This window comes from Rutidosis leptorrhynchoides, chromosome 8 (assembly GCF_046630445.1).
Source record: "Rutidosis leptorrhynchoides isolate AG116_Rl617_1_P2 chromosome 8, CSIRO_AGI_Rlap_v1, whole genome shotgun sequence".
NCBI classification, from domain to species: Eukaryota; Viridiplantae; Streptophyta; class Magnoliopsida; order Asterales; family Asteraceae; genus Rutidosis; species Rutidosis leptorrhynchoides.
The window spans coordinates 15,866,938-15,887,010 of record NC_092340.1 but is presented as its reverse complement, the minus strand read 5'-3'; the positions used below and the strand labels follow the sequence as shown (position 1 = coordinate 15,887,010).

Here is a 20,073-nt window from a genome sequence, read left to right as displayed (position 1 = left end):
TTCAGCTGACAAGTTTCTTAGTCGGACTATGTGGTTTTACGGGTCATTAACTAAATGACTTTAACATTTACGTTTACTTGATACCTAAAACTTGTCATTAAACTATTTCGTTTAAACAAACCCGTAATTTCACGGGTCATTTCACTAGTGTGTGTGTATATATATATATATATATATATATATATATATATATATATATATATATATATATATATATACACACACTACGTATACGTATAGATTAATAAAGTTAAAATTTTAAATATGAACAAGAGTCTACAGTTTTACAAATTGTTTACGTTAAGTTTTTTCTCTTCCGCAAATAAAATATGCATTTGTATTAGCTAACTAAAGATTACTTCATACATTAATTAAGATTTACACATGATGTTTCATCATTTTGTATCAAACAATAAAAGTTATCACTCTACGCATTTAAACATTAAACACCCCACGTATAAGTGGGTTTAAAGCTAGTTTAGCAACATAGGAGGGAAAAAAACAACAATTTCCGGAAGAATTTGTCTTGGTGGGTTATTCAACAAAAAGTAGTTTTTGCTAAACTATTTAACGTAAAACATAATTCGCTTATGATGTTACCCTATCAAAATGTACAATAGATCAAAGAAAAATTGAAAGTTAAGGGGTTGTATTTTTATAATCCATCATTTCCGTGTTCATCGATAGGCGAAAGTTTCTCTTTATCATCTAACGCCAAATGCAACAAAAAATAATTCTTTTTTTCTTCGCGCAAACCACGTAAGCGCCTACCATTCATAGGAATAAAGCTTATTCAAGAAAATGGCGCATAAAAAAGAATGGCCCATATTATGTAAAATTTAGAGAATTTATTGACAAAATGAAAATTCTTAGGAGTAATTGATAATATCGTCTCTATTTTGTTTATTACATTTAAAACTTTATACTACCCGTCCCATAATAATTGTCCTGTTTGACTTTTTAATGTCTTACTTTCAAAACTTTTGACTTCAAATATTTTTATTTGTGTTATGTAGTATTTTATGAAACTTATATGAATGAATTCGATTTTAAAATGTGTTTCAATTGATATATGTTTCATCAAATATTATATAACACAAACAAAAATATTTGAAGTCAAAGTCATAAAAGTGAGACCGTGAAAAGTCAAACGAGACACTTATTATGGGACAAAGTGAGTATTAAATATTACTTCCAAATTGACTAGGCTTGTTTAAACAAAGTTTTTTTTTTAACAGCAATTTGAGATCATCCAGAAGAACTAAACCACTCACGCGATCATATCCCACAGTTGCATAACTTATTCTCAACTGCTCTGGAGGAAACCCGAACCAATCCGAGGTCATGGCCGGTAAAACCCCCTCCCCGCTGCATCTGCAACACAATGTGCCAAAGGCGACATTCAAAGTCAGGGGATAACCTTGTGTGCAATGTTGTAGTACCCGGGAGTCGAACTCCTAACATCTAACAAAGAATGTCATACCATTACCACTTAGGCTACAACACAAGTTTTTGTTTAAACAAAGTCTAAAAATATGTATTGATTTTGAATATTATACCAATATATTTGACTTGTTAATTTTTTTAAAAGTGGTATGTCTTCAAAGTTGTAGCTTACGAAAATTAAATTTAAGTATCATTTTTCAGTCTCAACAGTGATTGGTCATGTGGTGTGTAAGATTGATGCTTCTACTTCCTCTATGCCTGGTTCAGTACCAAATTCAGGCCCAAGCATCTGCATTACTAGCGAACCTGTGTGCGCGAAGGTGTAGTCGAATGCTCAATCTAAGTCGAAGATACCCTTTTTTGGCTTCGGCTTCAAATTATGCTGTTAAAGATAATAAGTTGCAAGGCAAGAGATTGGATGAAGCGACTTTGGAAAAGAAAAAAAGGTGGCCATGGTAGAAGATACATTTGCTAATGGTTCCTTCGTGGTACGAGATAAGGATGGTGAGAAGTCTAATGGGGGTTCTTCGGGTGTTAGGCGAGGTTTTTTGGAATCGATTCTCTGTCCTTCTCCGGTTGAAGGTAAACTCATAGGTTCTTCAGGTGTCACTTGTTTTGGTTCCCCCAAGGAGTACTCGTTTGAGTCTGCTCGAGAAAATCCGTTTCCTACAAAATTAAAGATGGTATAGTTTCTAGGGATGGTGCGAGAGGAAAGAAAGCTTCAGATGTCGCTAAGAAAAAAGGGTCGAAATTAAGTTGGTTATATCTTTGTGTTTTGTTGTGTTCGCATTTGATTATAGCTTCTGTTTTGTCGGCTTCTAGATATGTAGGTTTTCGTTGTAATCTCATGTTTGTTTTGCTGGCTCGATTCGGCCTGCTTTTGATTAGGTTTTTGTTATGTTTCGTTGTCTAGTTGTGTGGCGTTTCGGGATTGTTTCTTGTATCATTTTGTCGGCTTTTCATCAATTGATGAAATCCGTTGTTATATAAGTTTTCGTTTTTTCGAAGAAAAAAAACAAAATCAAACTACTTTTTTTTGTGTGCTACATTAATTGATTGGCTGCTTATTGATAGAAAAACCAATCAAGTAGTTTTAGTAATTTAGTTTTATTGGGAAAAGTATGTTTTGTATTGTGAAACAACAAGAGTTTTATTCAAGTCATGTGTTTCAAAGATTAGAAAATTCTTCACCAACATCTAGTCTTACGATCTTCAATTCTCTATACCAAGTCGTCTTGTAGACCCAAAACTCAAAAAAGGTAGCAAATTTGGGAGACCATGACCAAGTCAACCCAACCCAACTTAACCCAACCCATTCTTCTTTCGAACGTATCCAAGTAATTAATTACAAAATACAAATACTTTGAATATAATCTTTATTTATTCTTATATGTGATATTATTTCTTAACCCCCTTTACCCATTTCTTTAAATCTTGAAATACTTTTCTTTATATATGCATACAAATCTTAAACTTTCAACGGCCATTTTTGTCTCGTTGCCTCGAAGTTTTACTTATACAACAAACCCAAATCAAATTTGTAACCAAAAAAAGAGCTCGAAGAACTTAAAAATCAATGGAGGAAATAGTGTCTTTGATTCTTCATGGGTGTAAGTTAGTTAAAAACCTTGAAGAAACACTACCCAATATAGCAAACCAACCTCATGTTCTTATTAATTCTTGTGATGACATTAGTAGGGTTTTTGGTAACGTAAGGGAGAAGTTGAGCACGGCGTTACAAGAGTATCGTCACCACGAGCCGCCAATGGAAGTTGGTGGTGGATCAGTGCCAGAGTGGCTGAGGGGCTCGCGTTCAATGGATATGGTGCTACATGATGAACAACTTGTTCTCCATCAGCAACATGGATCGGATGCCATTGCTAGCCAAGAATTAGGTAGTGGTAATGTTGGGGCCCTGGCCCCCGATGCCACTCCTTCATTGCAACGAACACGAAGAAGGTAATGATACTTAAGTTTGTATATATACCTGAACTTTTAGTTAAACTTAGTGATAACTTCATTTAAGAATTGTAATACAACATCATCTCTCAATCTCTCATGCACATTATTGTTTACGATTGCATTACTTTTCATAATATGAGTACGTTCTTAGTATAATTCAATTCAACGAACAAATAATGTGCATGAAGTTGCACTTCTCCCACAATACATCATTTTTATGAATAACTAACTAGAATTCACATATTCTAAGCCAACCAAATTATCCCGTGATCGTTGTATAATTGCTAGTGATGTTTGAACTCGAGATCTGTGATAAGTTATCTTGTATGGTTATTCCTTCTATACAATGTCCATTTACGAGTATGAGTTCTGTATACAATGTTAGGACAAATGCAATCTACTTTTATCGATACAATAAGTAATTCAAAAAAGACGTATAGGCGCTATGCATATATATATATATATATATATATATATATATATATATATATATATATATGAAACAAGAATCAAAATTAATGTAAATGCATGCAAAAATGTTAGCCTTAAAAACTAACTACCAAATCTGTTTTGGGGTCCTTCTAGGGTCAAGGTCCTTTTTTTTTTTGCGTAGAGTTTGTTGCGTTCACTAACACAACATTTATAAAATATGGAATCACAAATTAACAAGGTAACTTTGTTAATTTGTTGATGCAGGAAATATGAAGAAGATAGACGAACTTTCCGAATAGCTGCTCCCAGAATGGGCAACACAGAAATTCCACAAGAAGACGGCTTCACTTGGAGAAAATACGGTCAAAAAGAAATTCTAGGCTCACGATTTCCAAGGTATAAAAGTCTAAAAACCTTTCATGCTCTTAAAAGGTGATTTGTATACCGCTAAAAACTAGACATACAATACCAATCATGCCTTACTTGCACATTACGTCAATGTAATACATAATTGGTGGTGTATGACTAATTTTAGTAATGTATAAATCAACATTCCTCGTTATGTTCAAACTTTAAATCATCTATAGTAACAAAAATTTATGTGTTTATTGCTAATTGCTAAGACATAGTAAATTGAAAATTTCTTGGTACAAATCTTGAAAGTCCATGTTCCTATGATTGCAGCAATTTAAAAATGACTTTTATTATTGGTTTGAATTCAAAGATAGTCTACTTGCCACGACACATGTTTACTTTCCTTTGAATATTCAAGATTCAAATAATATTTTTCATAGCCGTAGACTTGGTATTCTAGATGGAACATATACATCATAAAAATTTACATTTTTGGTCCTTTATTTTCAGGGGATATTACAGATGCACCCATCAAAAATTATACAACTGTCCAGCTAAAAAACAAGTTCAAAGACTTGATAATGACCCTTATACTTTTGAAGTAACTTATCGCGGTGACCATACATGTACCATGTCCTCCACTGCACCTTCCATGCCGCCACAGCCGCCACCACCACCACCAACAGAGACTTTGGCCCCACCTACAGCTTCACAAGCCGTGGTCCCACACAGGTTATCAATGGATATCAACCGGTCAGTTGGAGATCTTTATAGTATCACTCAACAAACGGGACAAGCATATAGACACCAAATTGATATTGGTAGCGGGGTCGGTCCATCGTCTTCTACAAGATATGCTGATTATCTAGGGGTTACAGATTTGGTTGATACAATGTTTAATTCAGGCAGTAGTAGCAACAATAGTATGGAATTGATATTTTCTACTGATGAAGAAAAAAAAGATGATGGAGAAAAGACAAATTGATTAATTTTAACATATATTTTGAAAAAAGAAATATTCGACTTTTGTGATTCTAGTTTGGTTACATCTAATAAGTTAGCTAAATTTTCAGCTTATAATCTCTGGAGTCTTAATTAGTGACTAGAATTAAAGTTTTCCTTCATCCCGTTGCGATATGTAATACTCCGTATAAATTATATACTTATATTTTTGATTTTACGTCTTTACATATTCCTTGTAAACATTTCTTGCATTATAATGATATTCATAATTATAACATTATCTTTTAAATGATGTGCTCTTTTATATCTTTTAAATTAATGTGTAAGACAACTAATAACTTGCTATGAATGAAAATGTAGTAAACAAAATATAGAACAATAGATATGAAACTGATTGTGTATTGTGAATGGTTTTCCTTAAATCAAATGATACAAATACACTTGCTTAAATACTAGATCAAGAACAAACATAATGATTAAATACACACCTAAGCCAACCATTAAAGTATGTTTGCACCTAACATACATGTGGAAATAGATCACACAACATGGGCAAAAGTATGCCAACAAGAAAGCAATACACCAAAATAATCAAAAGAAATCGAGTTAACTTTAACAGCCTGTCAGCTGATCAGCTAGTGATGCGCCGCATCACATAGAGATGCGCCGCATCTCTTTGTGGTGATGCGTCGTATCCCTTTGAAACGCCACATTTAAAACCTTCGGGACATTTTGGTGAAGAGATGCACCGCATCAGTGAAGGGATGCGCCGCATTTGTGTGTTTCACGCATACCGAAATCTGCAAAATCCGTGCAACACTTTAACTCACTTTTAGTGGCGCTTTTATTTTCAAATTTTGTTTGCACCAATATTTTAACACTCCCCCTTGGTGCAAACTCCCGATCAACAATCCCTAACGCCTCTCGAAATTCTATGAACTTGGCCTTCATTAGAGCTTTAGTAAAGATATCCGCCACTTGAGCATTTGTCCTTACATTTGCTAGCTCGATTTTCCCGCTTAGAACCTTTTCACGAATAAAATGATATCTCATTTCAATATGCTTAGTACGAGCATGAAAAACTGGATTCGAAGCAAGCTTGATTGCACTTTCGTTGTCACATCTCAGTTTGACAACATAATCTACTTTTTCAAGTATGTCACCAATCAATCTTCTTAACCAAGTACATTCTTGAGCCGCCATTGTTGCAGCTATGTATTCCGCTTCCGTGCTAGACAAAGCAACAACATCTTGCTTCTTGCTACACCATGAAATAACCGCGGAACCTATGTTAAAACAGTAACCCGAAGTTGAATGGCGATCATTTGCGTCTCCCATCCAATCTGCATCTACGAAACCATTTAACAAAACATTATCACACTTCTTATACCAAAAGCCATGACCTATTGATCCTTTCACATAACGAAGGATCCTTTTTGCTGCATCAAGATGAACATTAGTTGGACATTGCATAAATTGTGAAACAATGCCAACCGAGTAAGCAATTTCCGGTCTTGTGATGGTTAGATAGATTAAACTTCCAACCATTTCTCGGAACAACTTCACATCCTTGAGCTCTTTTCCTTGATCTTTCTTCATTTTGAGGTTTGGTTCCATTGGAGTACTCATAGGCTTTGACTCCCCCATATTGAAACGTTCCAAGAAACTTCTTAGTTTCTTGCATAACCCCTTTGAGAGATAAAGTACCCATTTTCTAATTTATCAACTTCCAAGCCAAGAAAACATCCAATCTCCCCCAGATTCTTCATTTCAAAACGAATCGAAAGATCATCACTTAAACGAGAGATTTCTGACTCGTTTCCTCCGGTGATAATCATGTCATCAACATATAATAGCACCAAAATATGGAAACCTGATTCTTTCTTTACAAACAAACTAGAATCCGCATCAGAAATCTTAAAACCACAAAAGACTAGGTATTGTGCAACCTTACCATACCAAGCTCTCGGAGCTTGTTTCAAGCCATAAAGAGCTTTTTTCAACCGGCACACATATTCTGGAAATTGATTTGAAATGAACCCAATAGGTTGTTCCATGAACACCTCACGATCAAACTCTCCATATAAAAAAGAATTCTTCACATCAAGTTGCCACAATTTCCACCCTTTGTAAGCCGCTAGTGAGATTATTGTTCTCACCGTTACCATTTTAGCCACGGGGCTAAAAGTTTCCTCATAATCAAGCCCATAACTTTGACAAAAGCCACGTGCCACCAACTGAGCCTTGAACCTATTAATGGTTCCATCCGAGTTCTTCTTCAAATGGTAGACCCATTTGCAAGTAACCGGTTTACATGCTTCCGGTTTCTTGATAAGCTCCCAAGTTTCATTCTTTTCCAATGCATCAATCTCCTCTTGCATTGCTTTTCTCCAATCCGGAGAATCTTTAGCTTCTTCATAACATGTTGGTTCTTCGGTTAAGCCACCTGAAAAGAAACAAGTTGTGATTGCGTTCACCTCATAGTCACTTAGATGTTTTGGTTGTCTCTTTTCTCTTGTTGACCTTCTAACTTGAGTTGGTACTTCTTCACTAGGTGCCTCTTCTTGAGTTTGAGAAACACCATCATTCTCACTTTGTTCTTGAGTGTCAAAACTAGGAAACATAAATTTGTAATCTCTATTTTCTTCACCATTTTTGCTTGATTCAGAAAATTGAGAAGACACTTCATCAAATACCACATCTCTTGAAGTGGTAAACTTCTTTGTTTCTTGATCCATACACCTCCAACCTTTCCTGTGAGAATCATAACCAACAAAAATACACTTTCGAGCTTTTGGGTCAAGTTTGGTTCGGTTAGCTTTAGGAACATGAACATAACAAATAGAACCAAACACCCTAAAATAGCTTACATTTGGCTTTTGACCATAAGCTAGCTCAAAAGATGATTTTTGTGTACCGGGCCAAGATGGTAACCGATTAGACACATGACAAGCACATTGAAGTGCTTCCGCCCATAGCTCCCTAGACAACCCTTTGTCATGTAACCAAGATAAGCAAATTGAAACAAAGTAAGCAATCTTTCTTTCCGCAACACCATTTTGTTGAGGGGTGTCCGGACAAGTCATTTGGCGAGAAATACGATTAGCTTTGCAATAAGTAAAGAAATCATTTGACATGAATTCTCCACCGTTATCACTCCTAAGAGCTTTTACCTTTCTTCCAAATTCGGATTCGACCGCTTCTTTGAACTCTATGAACTTTGATAAGGCTTCACTCTTCTCCTTTAAAAACTTCACCCAAGTGAACCGAGAATAGTCATCGATTAACACCATGACATAGTAATGACCGCTATAACTTGGTGTTCTTGTTGGCCCCATCAAATCCGTATGAATCAAGTCAAGTAAACCTTGTTTTCGGTTTGTTGACTTCTTATATGGAAGCCGGTGCGACTTTCCATATTGACATCCTTGGCATATCACCTCTTCACGAACATTCTTGAGTTTAGGAATTCCATCAACTAACTTATGTGAGAATATCTTTTGCAACATTTGATATCCCACATGGCCTAGTCTTGCATGCCAAATAGCTCCGTTGTCGGTTTGGCTTGTTTTCTTCACATAAGCTTCACCTGCGGACAACACAAACAAAGAACCTTTCTTTTCTCCCGTGAAAAGAACATCACCCACAATCTCCTTGACATTCTTAAGGACTTTCACATCTGTTGGACCAAAAAGAACATACTTCCCGAATTCTGTAATTTGAGGTACCGAAACTAAGTTCTTGGTCAATTTAGGAACAAGATAAACATCTTCCAAAGTAAATGTATCATTATTAACATCAATAATAGCATTACCTTCCTTTTTCACCGGATGAGTTGAGTTGTCGGCCGTGATTACAACTCGATTTTGATTGTGATCTCTAACATCATGAAGAAGAGTTCCATCACCGGTCACATGATGAGAGCAACCCGAATCAACAATCCATTGATTCTTCTTGACAACCGTATCAATGGTAAAACATTGCTCCCATTTGACATCATCATCATCGTTACTTGACCAAGCCACGTTTGCTTTTGTGACTTTGGAACGATAATATCTCTTGATGTGACCAACCTTCCCACACTTGTAACATGTAGGAGGTTTCTTCTCATAGTTACCTTTGTAACTAGTTTGCTCTTTTTCCTTTTCTTTGCTTGAAGAACCTTTCTTGTGATTCTTTCCCTTTGAAAACAAAACTGTATCATTTTCAAATCCTTTAGCCATTTGCTTGGCCAAAACTTCTTGATTAGAGAGTAAATTCTTCAATTCTTCAACCGAAGGTTGAGTAGCCCACCCCTGAATAGAGGTTATGAACGGGACATACTCTTTCTTCAAACCGCGAATTAGATATCTTCGCAAACGAGCTTCACTAATTTTCTCTTTGTCATCAATCTCTGAAATTTCAGAACATAGATTTTTGACCCGTAAGAAATATTCAGAAACACTCATACTTTCTTGTCTTGAGATTGCTAACTCGTTTTCCAAGAATTGCAACCTTGCGGTATTTTTCTTAGAAAAGAGTTTCTCAAGAGTATCCCATACTTCTTTTGGAGAAGTAATATCACAAACATGTTCAATGAACTCTTTGCTAATTGAAGTTCTCAATGCAAAGAGAGCCTTTCCACATCGTACCTTCCATTTTTCTTCTTGACTCTACATTCTCTAGAGTTTCTATGGGAATTATGGCTTCACCTCCGGACACAAGTTCCCATAGATCATGACCTTGAAGAAAAGCCTCCATACACATCTTCCAATACTTGTAGTTGTTGCCTACAAGTTTCTCCATTCCATTGACCATACCTCCATTGTTTATATTTGAGACTTCCATTTTTGATTAGCAAGGATTTTGTTTGAACTTTGAGTAATTTGCACACAAAGTTTAACTTAGGACTAAACTTATAACCAAGTTTATAACCAAGCTCTTGATACCAAGTAGAAAAAGCTATTTGCTATAAATGAGAAGTGTAGGAAATGACATGATAAGATGTAACCTTTGATTGATTACACATTACACATTACACATTACATTTTAAGGGTACATCTTATCATGTCATTTCCTACACTTCTCATTTATAGCAAATAGATTTTTCTACATTGTTTTTATACTAGTAGAAGACTAGTTGAAGATAGAAGATAATCCTTTTAAACATTTGATACTAACGAGAGTGTGGTCCTGGCTTCGCGTTGTTGCAGCAAGCTTCATTTATATTTACCTTCACGTTGTTGCGGGCGGGATAGTTATTATTGAACAGAACTATATACTTCTAGTTAAAATATTATACCCGTATTGTGCTTGAACAACAAATCGGGATCAACAGAGTGCATTATAACGGAGATCCTCAAGTGCTCTTAACGGAGATCCTCAGCTTAGTTCTTAACAGAAATCCTCAGGTTAGCTCTTAACGGAGATCATGTCCTACATATATTATAGTTGTATGTTTTGTTTTAATTGTATGATGATGGACAGATGATGATCCTGTCCTCAAGTTGACAAACTTGTAATGAATCCATCTTAATGATTTTGCTGAAAAATTTAAGGCGACGTCTTGGTTCGGAGATTTAAAATCTCATAATATCGTATTATGTGTTTGCTTTGAGAATTTGAAAACCCAAAATTTGTGAAAGTAAAGTTTAAATCGTAAATCCTAAAAAAGTAAATCCAACGTAAAACGTTAATGTAAAGTGTGAATAATGTGAGCGTGAAGTAACACATAAAACGTAATCATAAACGGAAAGCGCAAATGGAAAAATAGAACACAACGTACTCAAACGTAAAAGATAATTAGAACTACCTAAAGCATAAAACGTAATATATAAATCCTAAACTTAAAACGTAAATCGAAAAAGAAAATCTTAAAAGTAAAACGTAAGTCGTAAAACGTATGACATAAAGGATGAGAAAAGTGAAGAAAAGTGATGTATTCGATTTTATTCGTAGTTATTAGTTTTCTTGGGTTAAATTTAGAGGCAAATGTAATGTTAGTTGGTCTATTTCGCTAGCTAAATCCTTAGCTCCTTGCTAAGTTTTGGTTTTAATAATATCTTCATTGTTCAAAAGAAAAAAAGATGAGAACATAGTGATAAAATCGTATAGCTCAATAACGTGTCCTACAATATAAGCTCAAGACTCCATCTTTTTTTTCCCAAGTCAATTGGTATTAGAGGAAGTTCCCTTTAGACTTATATGCATACATTGTTTTGTCTCATGACCGATGTGGAATTTTGGTTTTCACCCCTACAAACGTCTCCTCAAACCTAAGTCCCTCCCCATTAGGCCTCCCCTCGAACGATAGCTAGGTCCACTCAATGTTTCATACACAGAGGGGTGTGCTACATCGTTGTGTGCGCTCACTGGCTATCTACCACATCCGGACTATAGTCTGGCTCTGATACCACTAACAGGATGGTATAACGACCCAACAACATATGGTCGTGATAGAGCATTTTGAAATTAGTAGAAATTGTGGTCGTGATAGAGCATTTTGAAATTAGCAAATTTTGTGACAGGCTATTGAGTGTGTAATGAAAGGAAATATCCTCACCAGACATCAGAGGATGGATCTCTTTCAGTAATTACAATGGCATTCGTGAAACGTGATCCTTCTATCTGTAGTGACCCGAACTTTTCCATGTTTATATATATATTAAATGAAATTGTTATTTTACATGATTAAGTGTTTCCAATATGTTAAGCAATCAAACTTATTAAGACATGATTATTTGGAATAGGTTTCATATAGACAAATGACCACCCAAGTTGACCGGTGATTCACGAACGTTAAAACTTGTAAAAACTATACGATGACATATATATGGTTATATATATAGTTAACATGATTTTATTATAAGTATGTATCTCATTAGGTATTTTAACAATGAGTTATATACATAAAAATGAGACTATTAAATTAAGAAACTCGAAAACGATATATATAACGATTATCGTTATAACGTCTTACTAGGTACATATGAATCATATTAAGATATTGATACACTTGGTTAATTATGTTAAATGATAAGTAAATATATCATTAAGTGTATTAACAATGAACTACATATGTAAAAATAAGACTACTAACTTAATGATTTTGAAACGAGACATATATGTAACGATTATCGTTGTAACGACATTTAATGTATATAGATCATATTAAGAGATATTCGTACATCATAATATCATGATAATATAATAATTTAAAATCTCATTTGATATTATAAACATTGGGTTAACAACATTTAACAAGATCGTTAACCTAAAGGTTTCAAAACAACATTTACATGTAACGACTAACGATGACTTAACGACTCAGTTAAAATGTATATATATGTAGTGTTTTAATATATATATTCATACACTTTTGAAAGACTTCAAGATACTTATCAAAATACTTCTACTTAACAAAAATACTTACAATTACATCCTCGTTCAGTTTCATCAACAAATCTACTCGTATGCACCCGTATTCGTACTCGTACAATACACAGCTTTTAGATGTATGTACTATTGGTATGTACATTCTAATGATCAGCTCTTAGTAGCCCATGTGAGTCACCTAACACATGTGGGAACCATCATTTGGCAACTAGCATGAAATATCTCATAAAATTACAAAAATATGAGTAATCATTCATGACTTATTTACATGAAAACAAAATTACATATCCTTTATATCTAATCCATACACCAACGACCAAAAACACCTACAAACACTTTCATTCTTCAATTTTCTTCATCTAATTAATCTCTCTCAAGTTCTATCTTCAAGTTCTAAGTGTTCTTCATAAATTTCAAAAGTTCTAGTTTCATAAAATCAAGAATACTTCCAAGATTGCAAGTTTACTTCCAAGTTTTCTAAATCCATTCCAAGTAATCATCCAAGATCAAGAAACCTTTGTTACTTACAGTAGGTTATCTTTCTAATACAAGGTAATAATCATATTCAAACTTTAATTCAATTTCTATAACTATAACAATCTTATTTCGAGTGGAAATCTTACTTGAAATTGTTTTCGTGTCATGATTCTGCTTCAAGAACTTTCAAGCCATCCAAGGATCCTTTGAAGCTAGATCCATTTTTCTCATTTCCAGTAGGTTTATCCAAGGAACTTGAGGTAGTAATGATGTTCATAACATCATTCGATTCATACATAAAAAGCTGTCTTATTCAACGTTATAAACTTGTAATCACTAGGACATAGTTTAGTTAATTCTAAACTTGTTCGCAAATAAAGTTAATCCTTCTAACTAGACTTTTAAAATCAACTAAACACATGTTCTATATCTATATGATATGCTAACTTAATGATTTAAAACCCGGAAACACGATAAACACCATAAAACTGGATATACGCCGTCGTAGTAAAACCGGGGGCTGTTTTGGTTGGGATAATTAAAAGCTAAGAAGAACTTTGATAATAATATTAATGATTTTGTTATTAATAATATTAATGATAGTTTTAATGATAAATCTTATAATAATGATAATAACAGTAGTTTTTAATAAAATGAAAAATTTAGTGTTGTTGGTAATGAAAATAATCATTTTGATAATAACTCTTAATATTTAATAATTATCTTATTACTAATGATAAACTTAATAATGATACTCTTGTTAATACTAATAAGTCTAAAATGAAGCTAATACTGATAATAACGTTATTAATACTTAATGATGTTACTTAATAGCAAAATGTTAATAATTTTAGTCATAGTACTTATGTTTACATAATAATAATGGTAATACATATATTAGTCACTAATAATAATAATAATAATAATAATAATAATAATAATAATAATAATAATAATAATAATAATAATAATAATAATAATAATAATAATAATAATAATAGTAATAATAATAATAATAATAATAATAATAATAATAATAATAATAATAATAATAATAATGAATATTTATAAACAAGGAAGACTACCTTAATGAGCTCTTAAAAAAAATGCATGAAGTCGGACTCGAACCCGAGACCTCACGTTAACCATAGCAAACGCCTAACCACTACACTGTTTGCTGCTTCTTTGATTTATCTACTACACTTTTAAGAACAATCTCGGCCCAACAAAGAAGGGCAGCCCAACAGTAAAAAGAAATAATTAATTTGCAGCAGCCTTGGTTCGAACTCAAGACCTCTCGTTCCTCAACACAACTCCTAACCATTGATCTGTTAAACTAATCTTGTAGTATTGCGCGTTCTTAATCATTTAACCTATACTACGTGTTTATCATATTTCCTAGTATCACTATCACCATATTATCATCAATCTCATCATTTTTATCATCACCATAATCATGTTATCATCATCTATATCTCGCTAGTCATCACCTTTGAACCTTTATCATCATCTACGAATCATATCATCATCATTGTTATTTTCAGCCCGATAACAAAAACAACCACGGCCCAACAACTAAACCCAATATTATAGTATATATAGCCCAAGTGTTACTTGTTCATTTAAGGTTTAATGGACTTGAATTCTCATCTATAGCTCAATCCAGGATCTATATTTATTTAACACATATATGTTGCTGTAATTGGAACATAGGATTCCAAAAAAAACACGTCATTAATCCCGACCCTACCACTGACTTATCATCCCGTTTTCTTAATCCAATCATAAGATTACTTTAGTTAAAGTTCACGTTCAACTTGTCTCTAAATATTGATATTATTATTGTAATAGGAACAGACCATATATACTGCGAATTGCAGCAGTTTACTAAGGACAGAAAGCGAAATAAGTAGCAGCAGCTTGCCTACGATGAACTAATAAAATAAAAGAGAATATGGCGGTTTGGGTTGATCTTGGTGATGGTCTGCAATTGTAATAATACACATACTATAGCAGTTGTAAAAGGAACAGCGTACCATAGCAGCAGTAGCAGAAGAAGTTTTTGTGGGTTTCGCAAAGAAGAATATTAGAGAGAGAGAGAAGAGAGAATGGAGGTGTCGGTTTGGGTTTGCGATTGTGTTTTCTCGATGGGTGAAACAGAAATAGCTGTAGCAGGATTACATCAATGATGGTTGTTTATGGAGGTGGTTTGTTTGGAGTTCGTTGAGACTAGAGAAACAGAAAAACAATAAGTTGTTGGGTGGGTTTTAGTTGAAGTAGAAACAACACATGGGTTTCACGATGTGATATGAGCTCGATGGTGATGATAGACGAATGTAATGGGTGTCTGTCTTTTATCAATAAATCAAGTAGAAGCTCGTAGGGATCAAAGGTGATGGTTAGATGGTGGTATTGTGGTAAGGGTTTTAAATACATTGTTCAAGGTAGTAGTAGGAGTTTGATGAATTTTGTGTGTGTGATTGTTGTTGTTATTGAGTTTTTGGATCGTTTGTAAGAAATTGATATTGGGAACATGAAGTTGGTTGAATATGATATTACTCTGAATAATTTGTTGGCTTATACTGCCAATTGGTCGACAGAAAATATTCTCAAGGACAACAAACAAAATACAAATATAAAAGGTTGAATGTGATTGCTAACAAATTCTTGGAGTTGTTCAATTGATTAGATACTGATTGGTACGAATTTAGAATCACAAAAACAAATCATATACAGTTTGAAAGTGATCTATAACTGAATACGTTTATATTTGTATGTATAAATGTATATCCAGTGTTTGTATGTATATTTATTATATATCTGTATATAATACGTATTTGTACAGATTCCTATTATATATCTGTATATGTAAATCATCAGTATATTTATTTATATATCTGTTTTCATATATCTGTGTAAAATTTATAATTTTGGATATTAATAATTTTAACTATATTATTACCAATAATAATATTACTCAATATTATTAATATTCTTGATAAATGAAATAGTAATAATAAAGGATAAATAATAATATTAATAATTCTAATAATTATATTAATAATAATAGTAATTAATAATAATACTAATAATCATAAAATTAATTATTTGAATAAGTTCAATAATAATAATCTTAATAAAAATGATAACAATAGTATTATTAGTAATACTAATAATAACACTACTTATAGTAATATCAATATTATTGTTGCTATTACTAATATTAGTAATGATACTTTTACATATTAAATTTTCCATTTCATTTTAGAAATAATAATACATATATTAATATTAACATTATTAATAATGAGAGTAATGATAATAATATTAACATAATAATTATATTCAAACTTGTAACTAATTTTAATATGATACAATGTATTACTATATCATATTTACCAACTATATAATATTTTGAAATTCTAATATTTATTAATTACAATATATATATTATTACTTATGTATATATCTTATTTATGTTTTATATCATATTCACTAGAATAGTAACTTAATTATTACGTATATTATTTTACATATTTGATTTTATTATATTATATTACTTTCAATTATTATTTATATGTTTATATTTATTTTTGTATATATATAATTATTTTTATTTACAACAATAGTTCGTGAATTGTTGGAATCTGGTCAAGGCTATATGAATGTATGAACACAGTTTTAAACTTTTTGAGATTCAACTTAACAAACCTTGCTTATCGTGTCGGAAACATATAAAGATTAAAGTTTAAATTTGGTCGGAAATTTCCGGGTCATCACAGTACCTACCAGTTAAAGAAATTTCGTCCCGAAATTTGAGTGGGGTCGTCATGGCTTACAATAAAAATATTTTCATGACGAATATGAGTTGATAAATAGAATTTTATCATTATTGATTATTTTGAATAGAATAATTAAATTACTCGAAGCGTATGAGAGAAGCTTTCGTCAAAGATTTGATATGAGAAATAGAGGTTCGCCTTAGCTTTTGACGTAATCAGGGTTGAATTCCGGAATTCAAGGGATTTAAAAGAAAATCTTAGAAATCTATAAGATCTGATTCTTCAGGATTTATAGAAATTAAGATCTCTATAATTTAATGCGATAATCTGCCTCGATTACTTTGGCTGGTATTTTCACTATAAATGAACTTCTTCCATTCCATTACTTCCCACCACTCCCATTTTCTATATTTTAATTCATACTTTCAAATCATCAGTCAATATGCTTCATCCAGTTTTAATTCTAGATATATTCCTGACTTCCATATCGATCATTCTCCTTTTTCATCTACCACCAGAGGAATCTGTTTACTTCTACTTCGCTCTTGGGGTTATTGTGTTTATCATACTCCCGTGTCTTTATATTGCTATTCGTATTAATGTACACAGTTTGTGATTTCCGTATTGTTGTCGAGTTTTATATATTCCCTTATATTTCGGAGCTCTTTGCCTTTTTATTCTCTTCTCGACCTCTAGTAAAGCGAGTAACGGTCCAGAATGCGTAAGTATGGAGTTTCGAATGAACTTATGTTCTAAACAAGAAAGAATGTAATAGCACGATTTGATTTGTAAATTTACCAGAGTCACAGAAGAAAGAACTATCAAGAATATATTTTCTTGATATGTTCGAAGGTTAAGTAGAATAAAAGAGTTATGTAACATGGCACATGTTGACGGTAAGATCTGTGAATCATCATGTTCCAATAGAACTTTCAGCATAACTTACTGTAATATAATCACGTTGGCCAAGTGTCATTATATTATACTAACTCATGCTCAAATTCTTAACATTTCTCCAGAATTCATTCATAATTTAAAACTTGAATAAAGAAACTAAAACAGTTTTCTTTATGATGTAATACGGATAGCACGAAGAGATAACTAATTTTGGATAAGAAGAGTTATGAAAATATCCTCAGAAATATCAAAGATATTTATGATGATATTTTCAGAATTTCTAAGTTCGAAGGTTGATGGAGAAAGATTTTCCACAAGATTTAACATGACTTCGGAGCAAGGTATTCGTTGAAGGTTTCATCGGATCCGAAATTACCTGGATTCTTTGAATATAGGGTGTGGTCCTTGTATTTGTCCTGGGTCTCCTTCATGGTTAGTTCAATCCGTTTTTCAGTACCAAATTTTCTATCGAGCGTTCCTAACACTCCATTCTTTATCATCAAAATCTTGGTCATTTAGACCATCTATAATTTTGTTGTTTCCTCTACATTTAATGCTACCATATCTGAATCATCGGTTATCAATCCGAGGTGGTTTCAAAAGAATTATGTTTTTAGATGATTAAACACTGATGGTAATTGTCGAGATACGAATGATTGTTTAGGATGAAATCAAGTGGCAAATTTATATATCAAAGTTATAATAAGGCTAATTTGAATAAAAGTCGAAGTTAATTTGCTGGAGCTGTGACAAAATTGGCTAATTTTGGCAAGGTATTGTAAAGTTATTTTAGGTAATAACACGCCAATGGATCTGGCACAGTTTTGAATTCAAAGTATGGCTTTGAAATACGTAGGAATCTAAAAGTGATGTCTTCTGTTAAATCTTGACTTGGATTTTGATCGGTCAAAATCCGAAAATGAAATTAAATTTGAATGAAGTTGGTTATTCTTCGGTGAACGGATACGTATATCGGTGGTTGTAAGTAGGATAGTAAATGATTGTTGAATCGGATTTGAAGAATGTAAAGTGTAATTTATTAATGTGAAATCTAAATATTCCTCGGGTATTACCTACCCGTTAAAATATTTTCACCATTAACAGTTTGTACAAAAGAATTTTTAATTATAAACTTTATGAAAACATATATACATATATATTTTCTTCAGATGTATTCATGGATTTAATGAATTAATACGATATTAAACCCATTTGTTTTTCGGTTGGAACTAGAATAAATAATCTCTAAAACTTTAGAGATTACATATTTGCCATGCCGAACGAAGATAAATGAGGTAGAACGATACGTAGAACGAAGATCATACTCAAAGTACAGATGATGATATTGAAACATGGATTGTTGATGGTACTGGTGCTGTTATTGATTGTATTGTTGGTGCCGGTGATGTTGCTGAAGCTGGTACATTTTGCACCATATTCTCCGAATTGATTATTCGAGCGCGAAGTTTGTTGACTCATTACTCCAGGACGATTGTCGGTCGGAACGAGTGGATGAATAAGTTTCAGAATTGTGGATAGAATATCATCTTGTCGAGTTACCCTGGAAATGAGACTGAAAATGGTGTCTCGAACAGGTTCGCTGGTAAACGCTTCAGGTTCATTGTCAAGAGGTGGATTCGGTTGGTGGAAGGGATTGCCTTCTTCTCATCTCCATTAATTAAGTCGACTACGAACTCATCATATGAATTAAGGATGGTTGGTTGGTTGATTCATTCTGGTGACGCTGCTTTCGGAGCTTAGGTGAACGTCCACGTCGGAATAGTTGTCGGAATAACTATCGGAATAGTCATCGGAATTTGAGGGACTCGAACTGGTTGAAGGATCCATCCCGTACAATCAGATGAAGGATTTTAGATAAGAAATAGATTATAAGATGTAGATTAGTACCTTGCAATATCTAGTTTACATATGCATATATAATACTAAAATTCCATAAGTTACGGAGGAATCTACGAAAGTTTTCAGGTAAAGTTACAGTAACAGATATGCTGAGATATGAAGTAGCAGATACGCTAAGATATAAATTTTGTCTATACACTATTCATGTAGTCAATGCAGTAAACCGCGTCTAGACTAAGAATGATAAGCAAGTGATTCTCTAAAAATGATAAGCAGGTAATTTTTGACACAAAATGATAAGCAAAACTTTTTGACATGCAGACCAGGTCGAAGTCCAGACTCACTAATGCATCCTAACGTCTACTAGTTAGACACACTAATGCAAGACCTGGTTCACTACGACCACCGCTCTGATACCAACTGTGAAGACCCGTCCTAATCCATCCGGACAAAGTCCACATCGATTACAAACGATTCACAATAGTTGGTTACATCGCGAGGTACTTGACCTCTATATGATACATTT

The 20,073-nt window shown here is 33.1% G+C and overlaps 1 protein-coding gene across 1 annotated transcript; it reads left to right on the top strand.

Moving 5' to 3' along the window:
• Positions 1-2,940: 2,940 nt before the first annotated feature.
• Positions 2,941-5,278, top strand: LOC139863048 (WRKY transcription factor 55-like). The gene is made up of 3 exons (XM_071851695.1): positions 2,941-3,405; positions 4,105-4,236; positions 4,705-5,278. The coding sequence occupies exons 1-3, from the start codon at positions 3,023-3,025 to the stop codon at positions 5,177-5,179; spliced, it is 990 nt and encodes a 329-aa protein (XP_071707796.1). The 5' UTR covers positions 2,941-3,022; the 3' UTR covers positions 5,180-5,278.
• The last annotated feature ends 14,795 nt before the right edge of the window (positions 5,279-20,073 follow it).

What these genes read in the sequence shown, in the direction of transcription:
- LOC139863048 (XM_071851695.1), top strand. Translation starts at nt 3,023, where the DNA reads ATGGAGGAAATAGTGTCTTTGATTCTTCATGGGTGTAAGTTAGTTAAA. An exon ending in TTGCAACGAACACGAAGAAG is followed by an intron (nt 3,406 to 4,104) that starts GTAATGATACTT and finishes TTGTTGATGCAG; the next exon opens with GAAATATGAAGAAGATAGAC. An exon ending in CTAGGCTCACGATTTCCAAG is followed by an intron (nt 4,237 to 4,704) that starts GTATAAAAGTCT and finishes CTTTATTTTCAG; the next exon opens with GGGATATTACAGATGCACCC.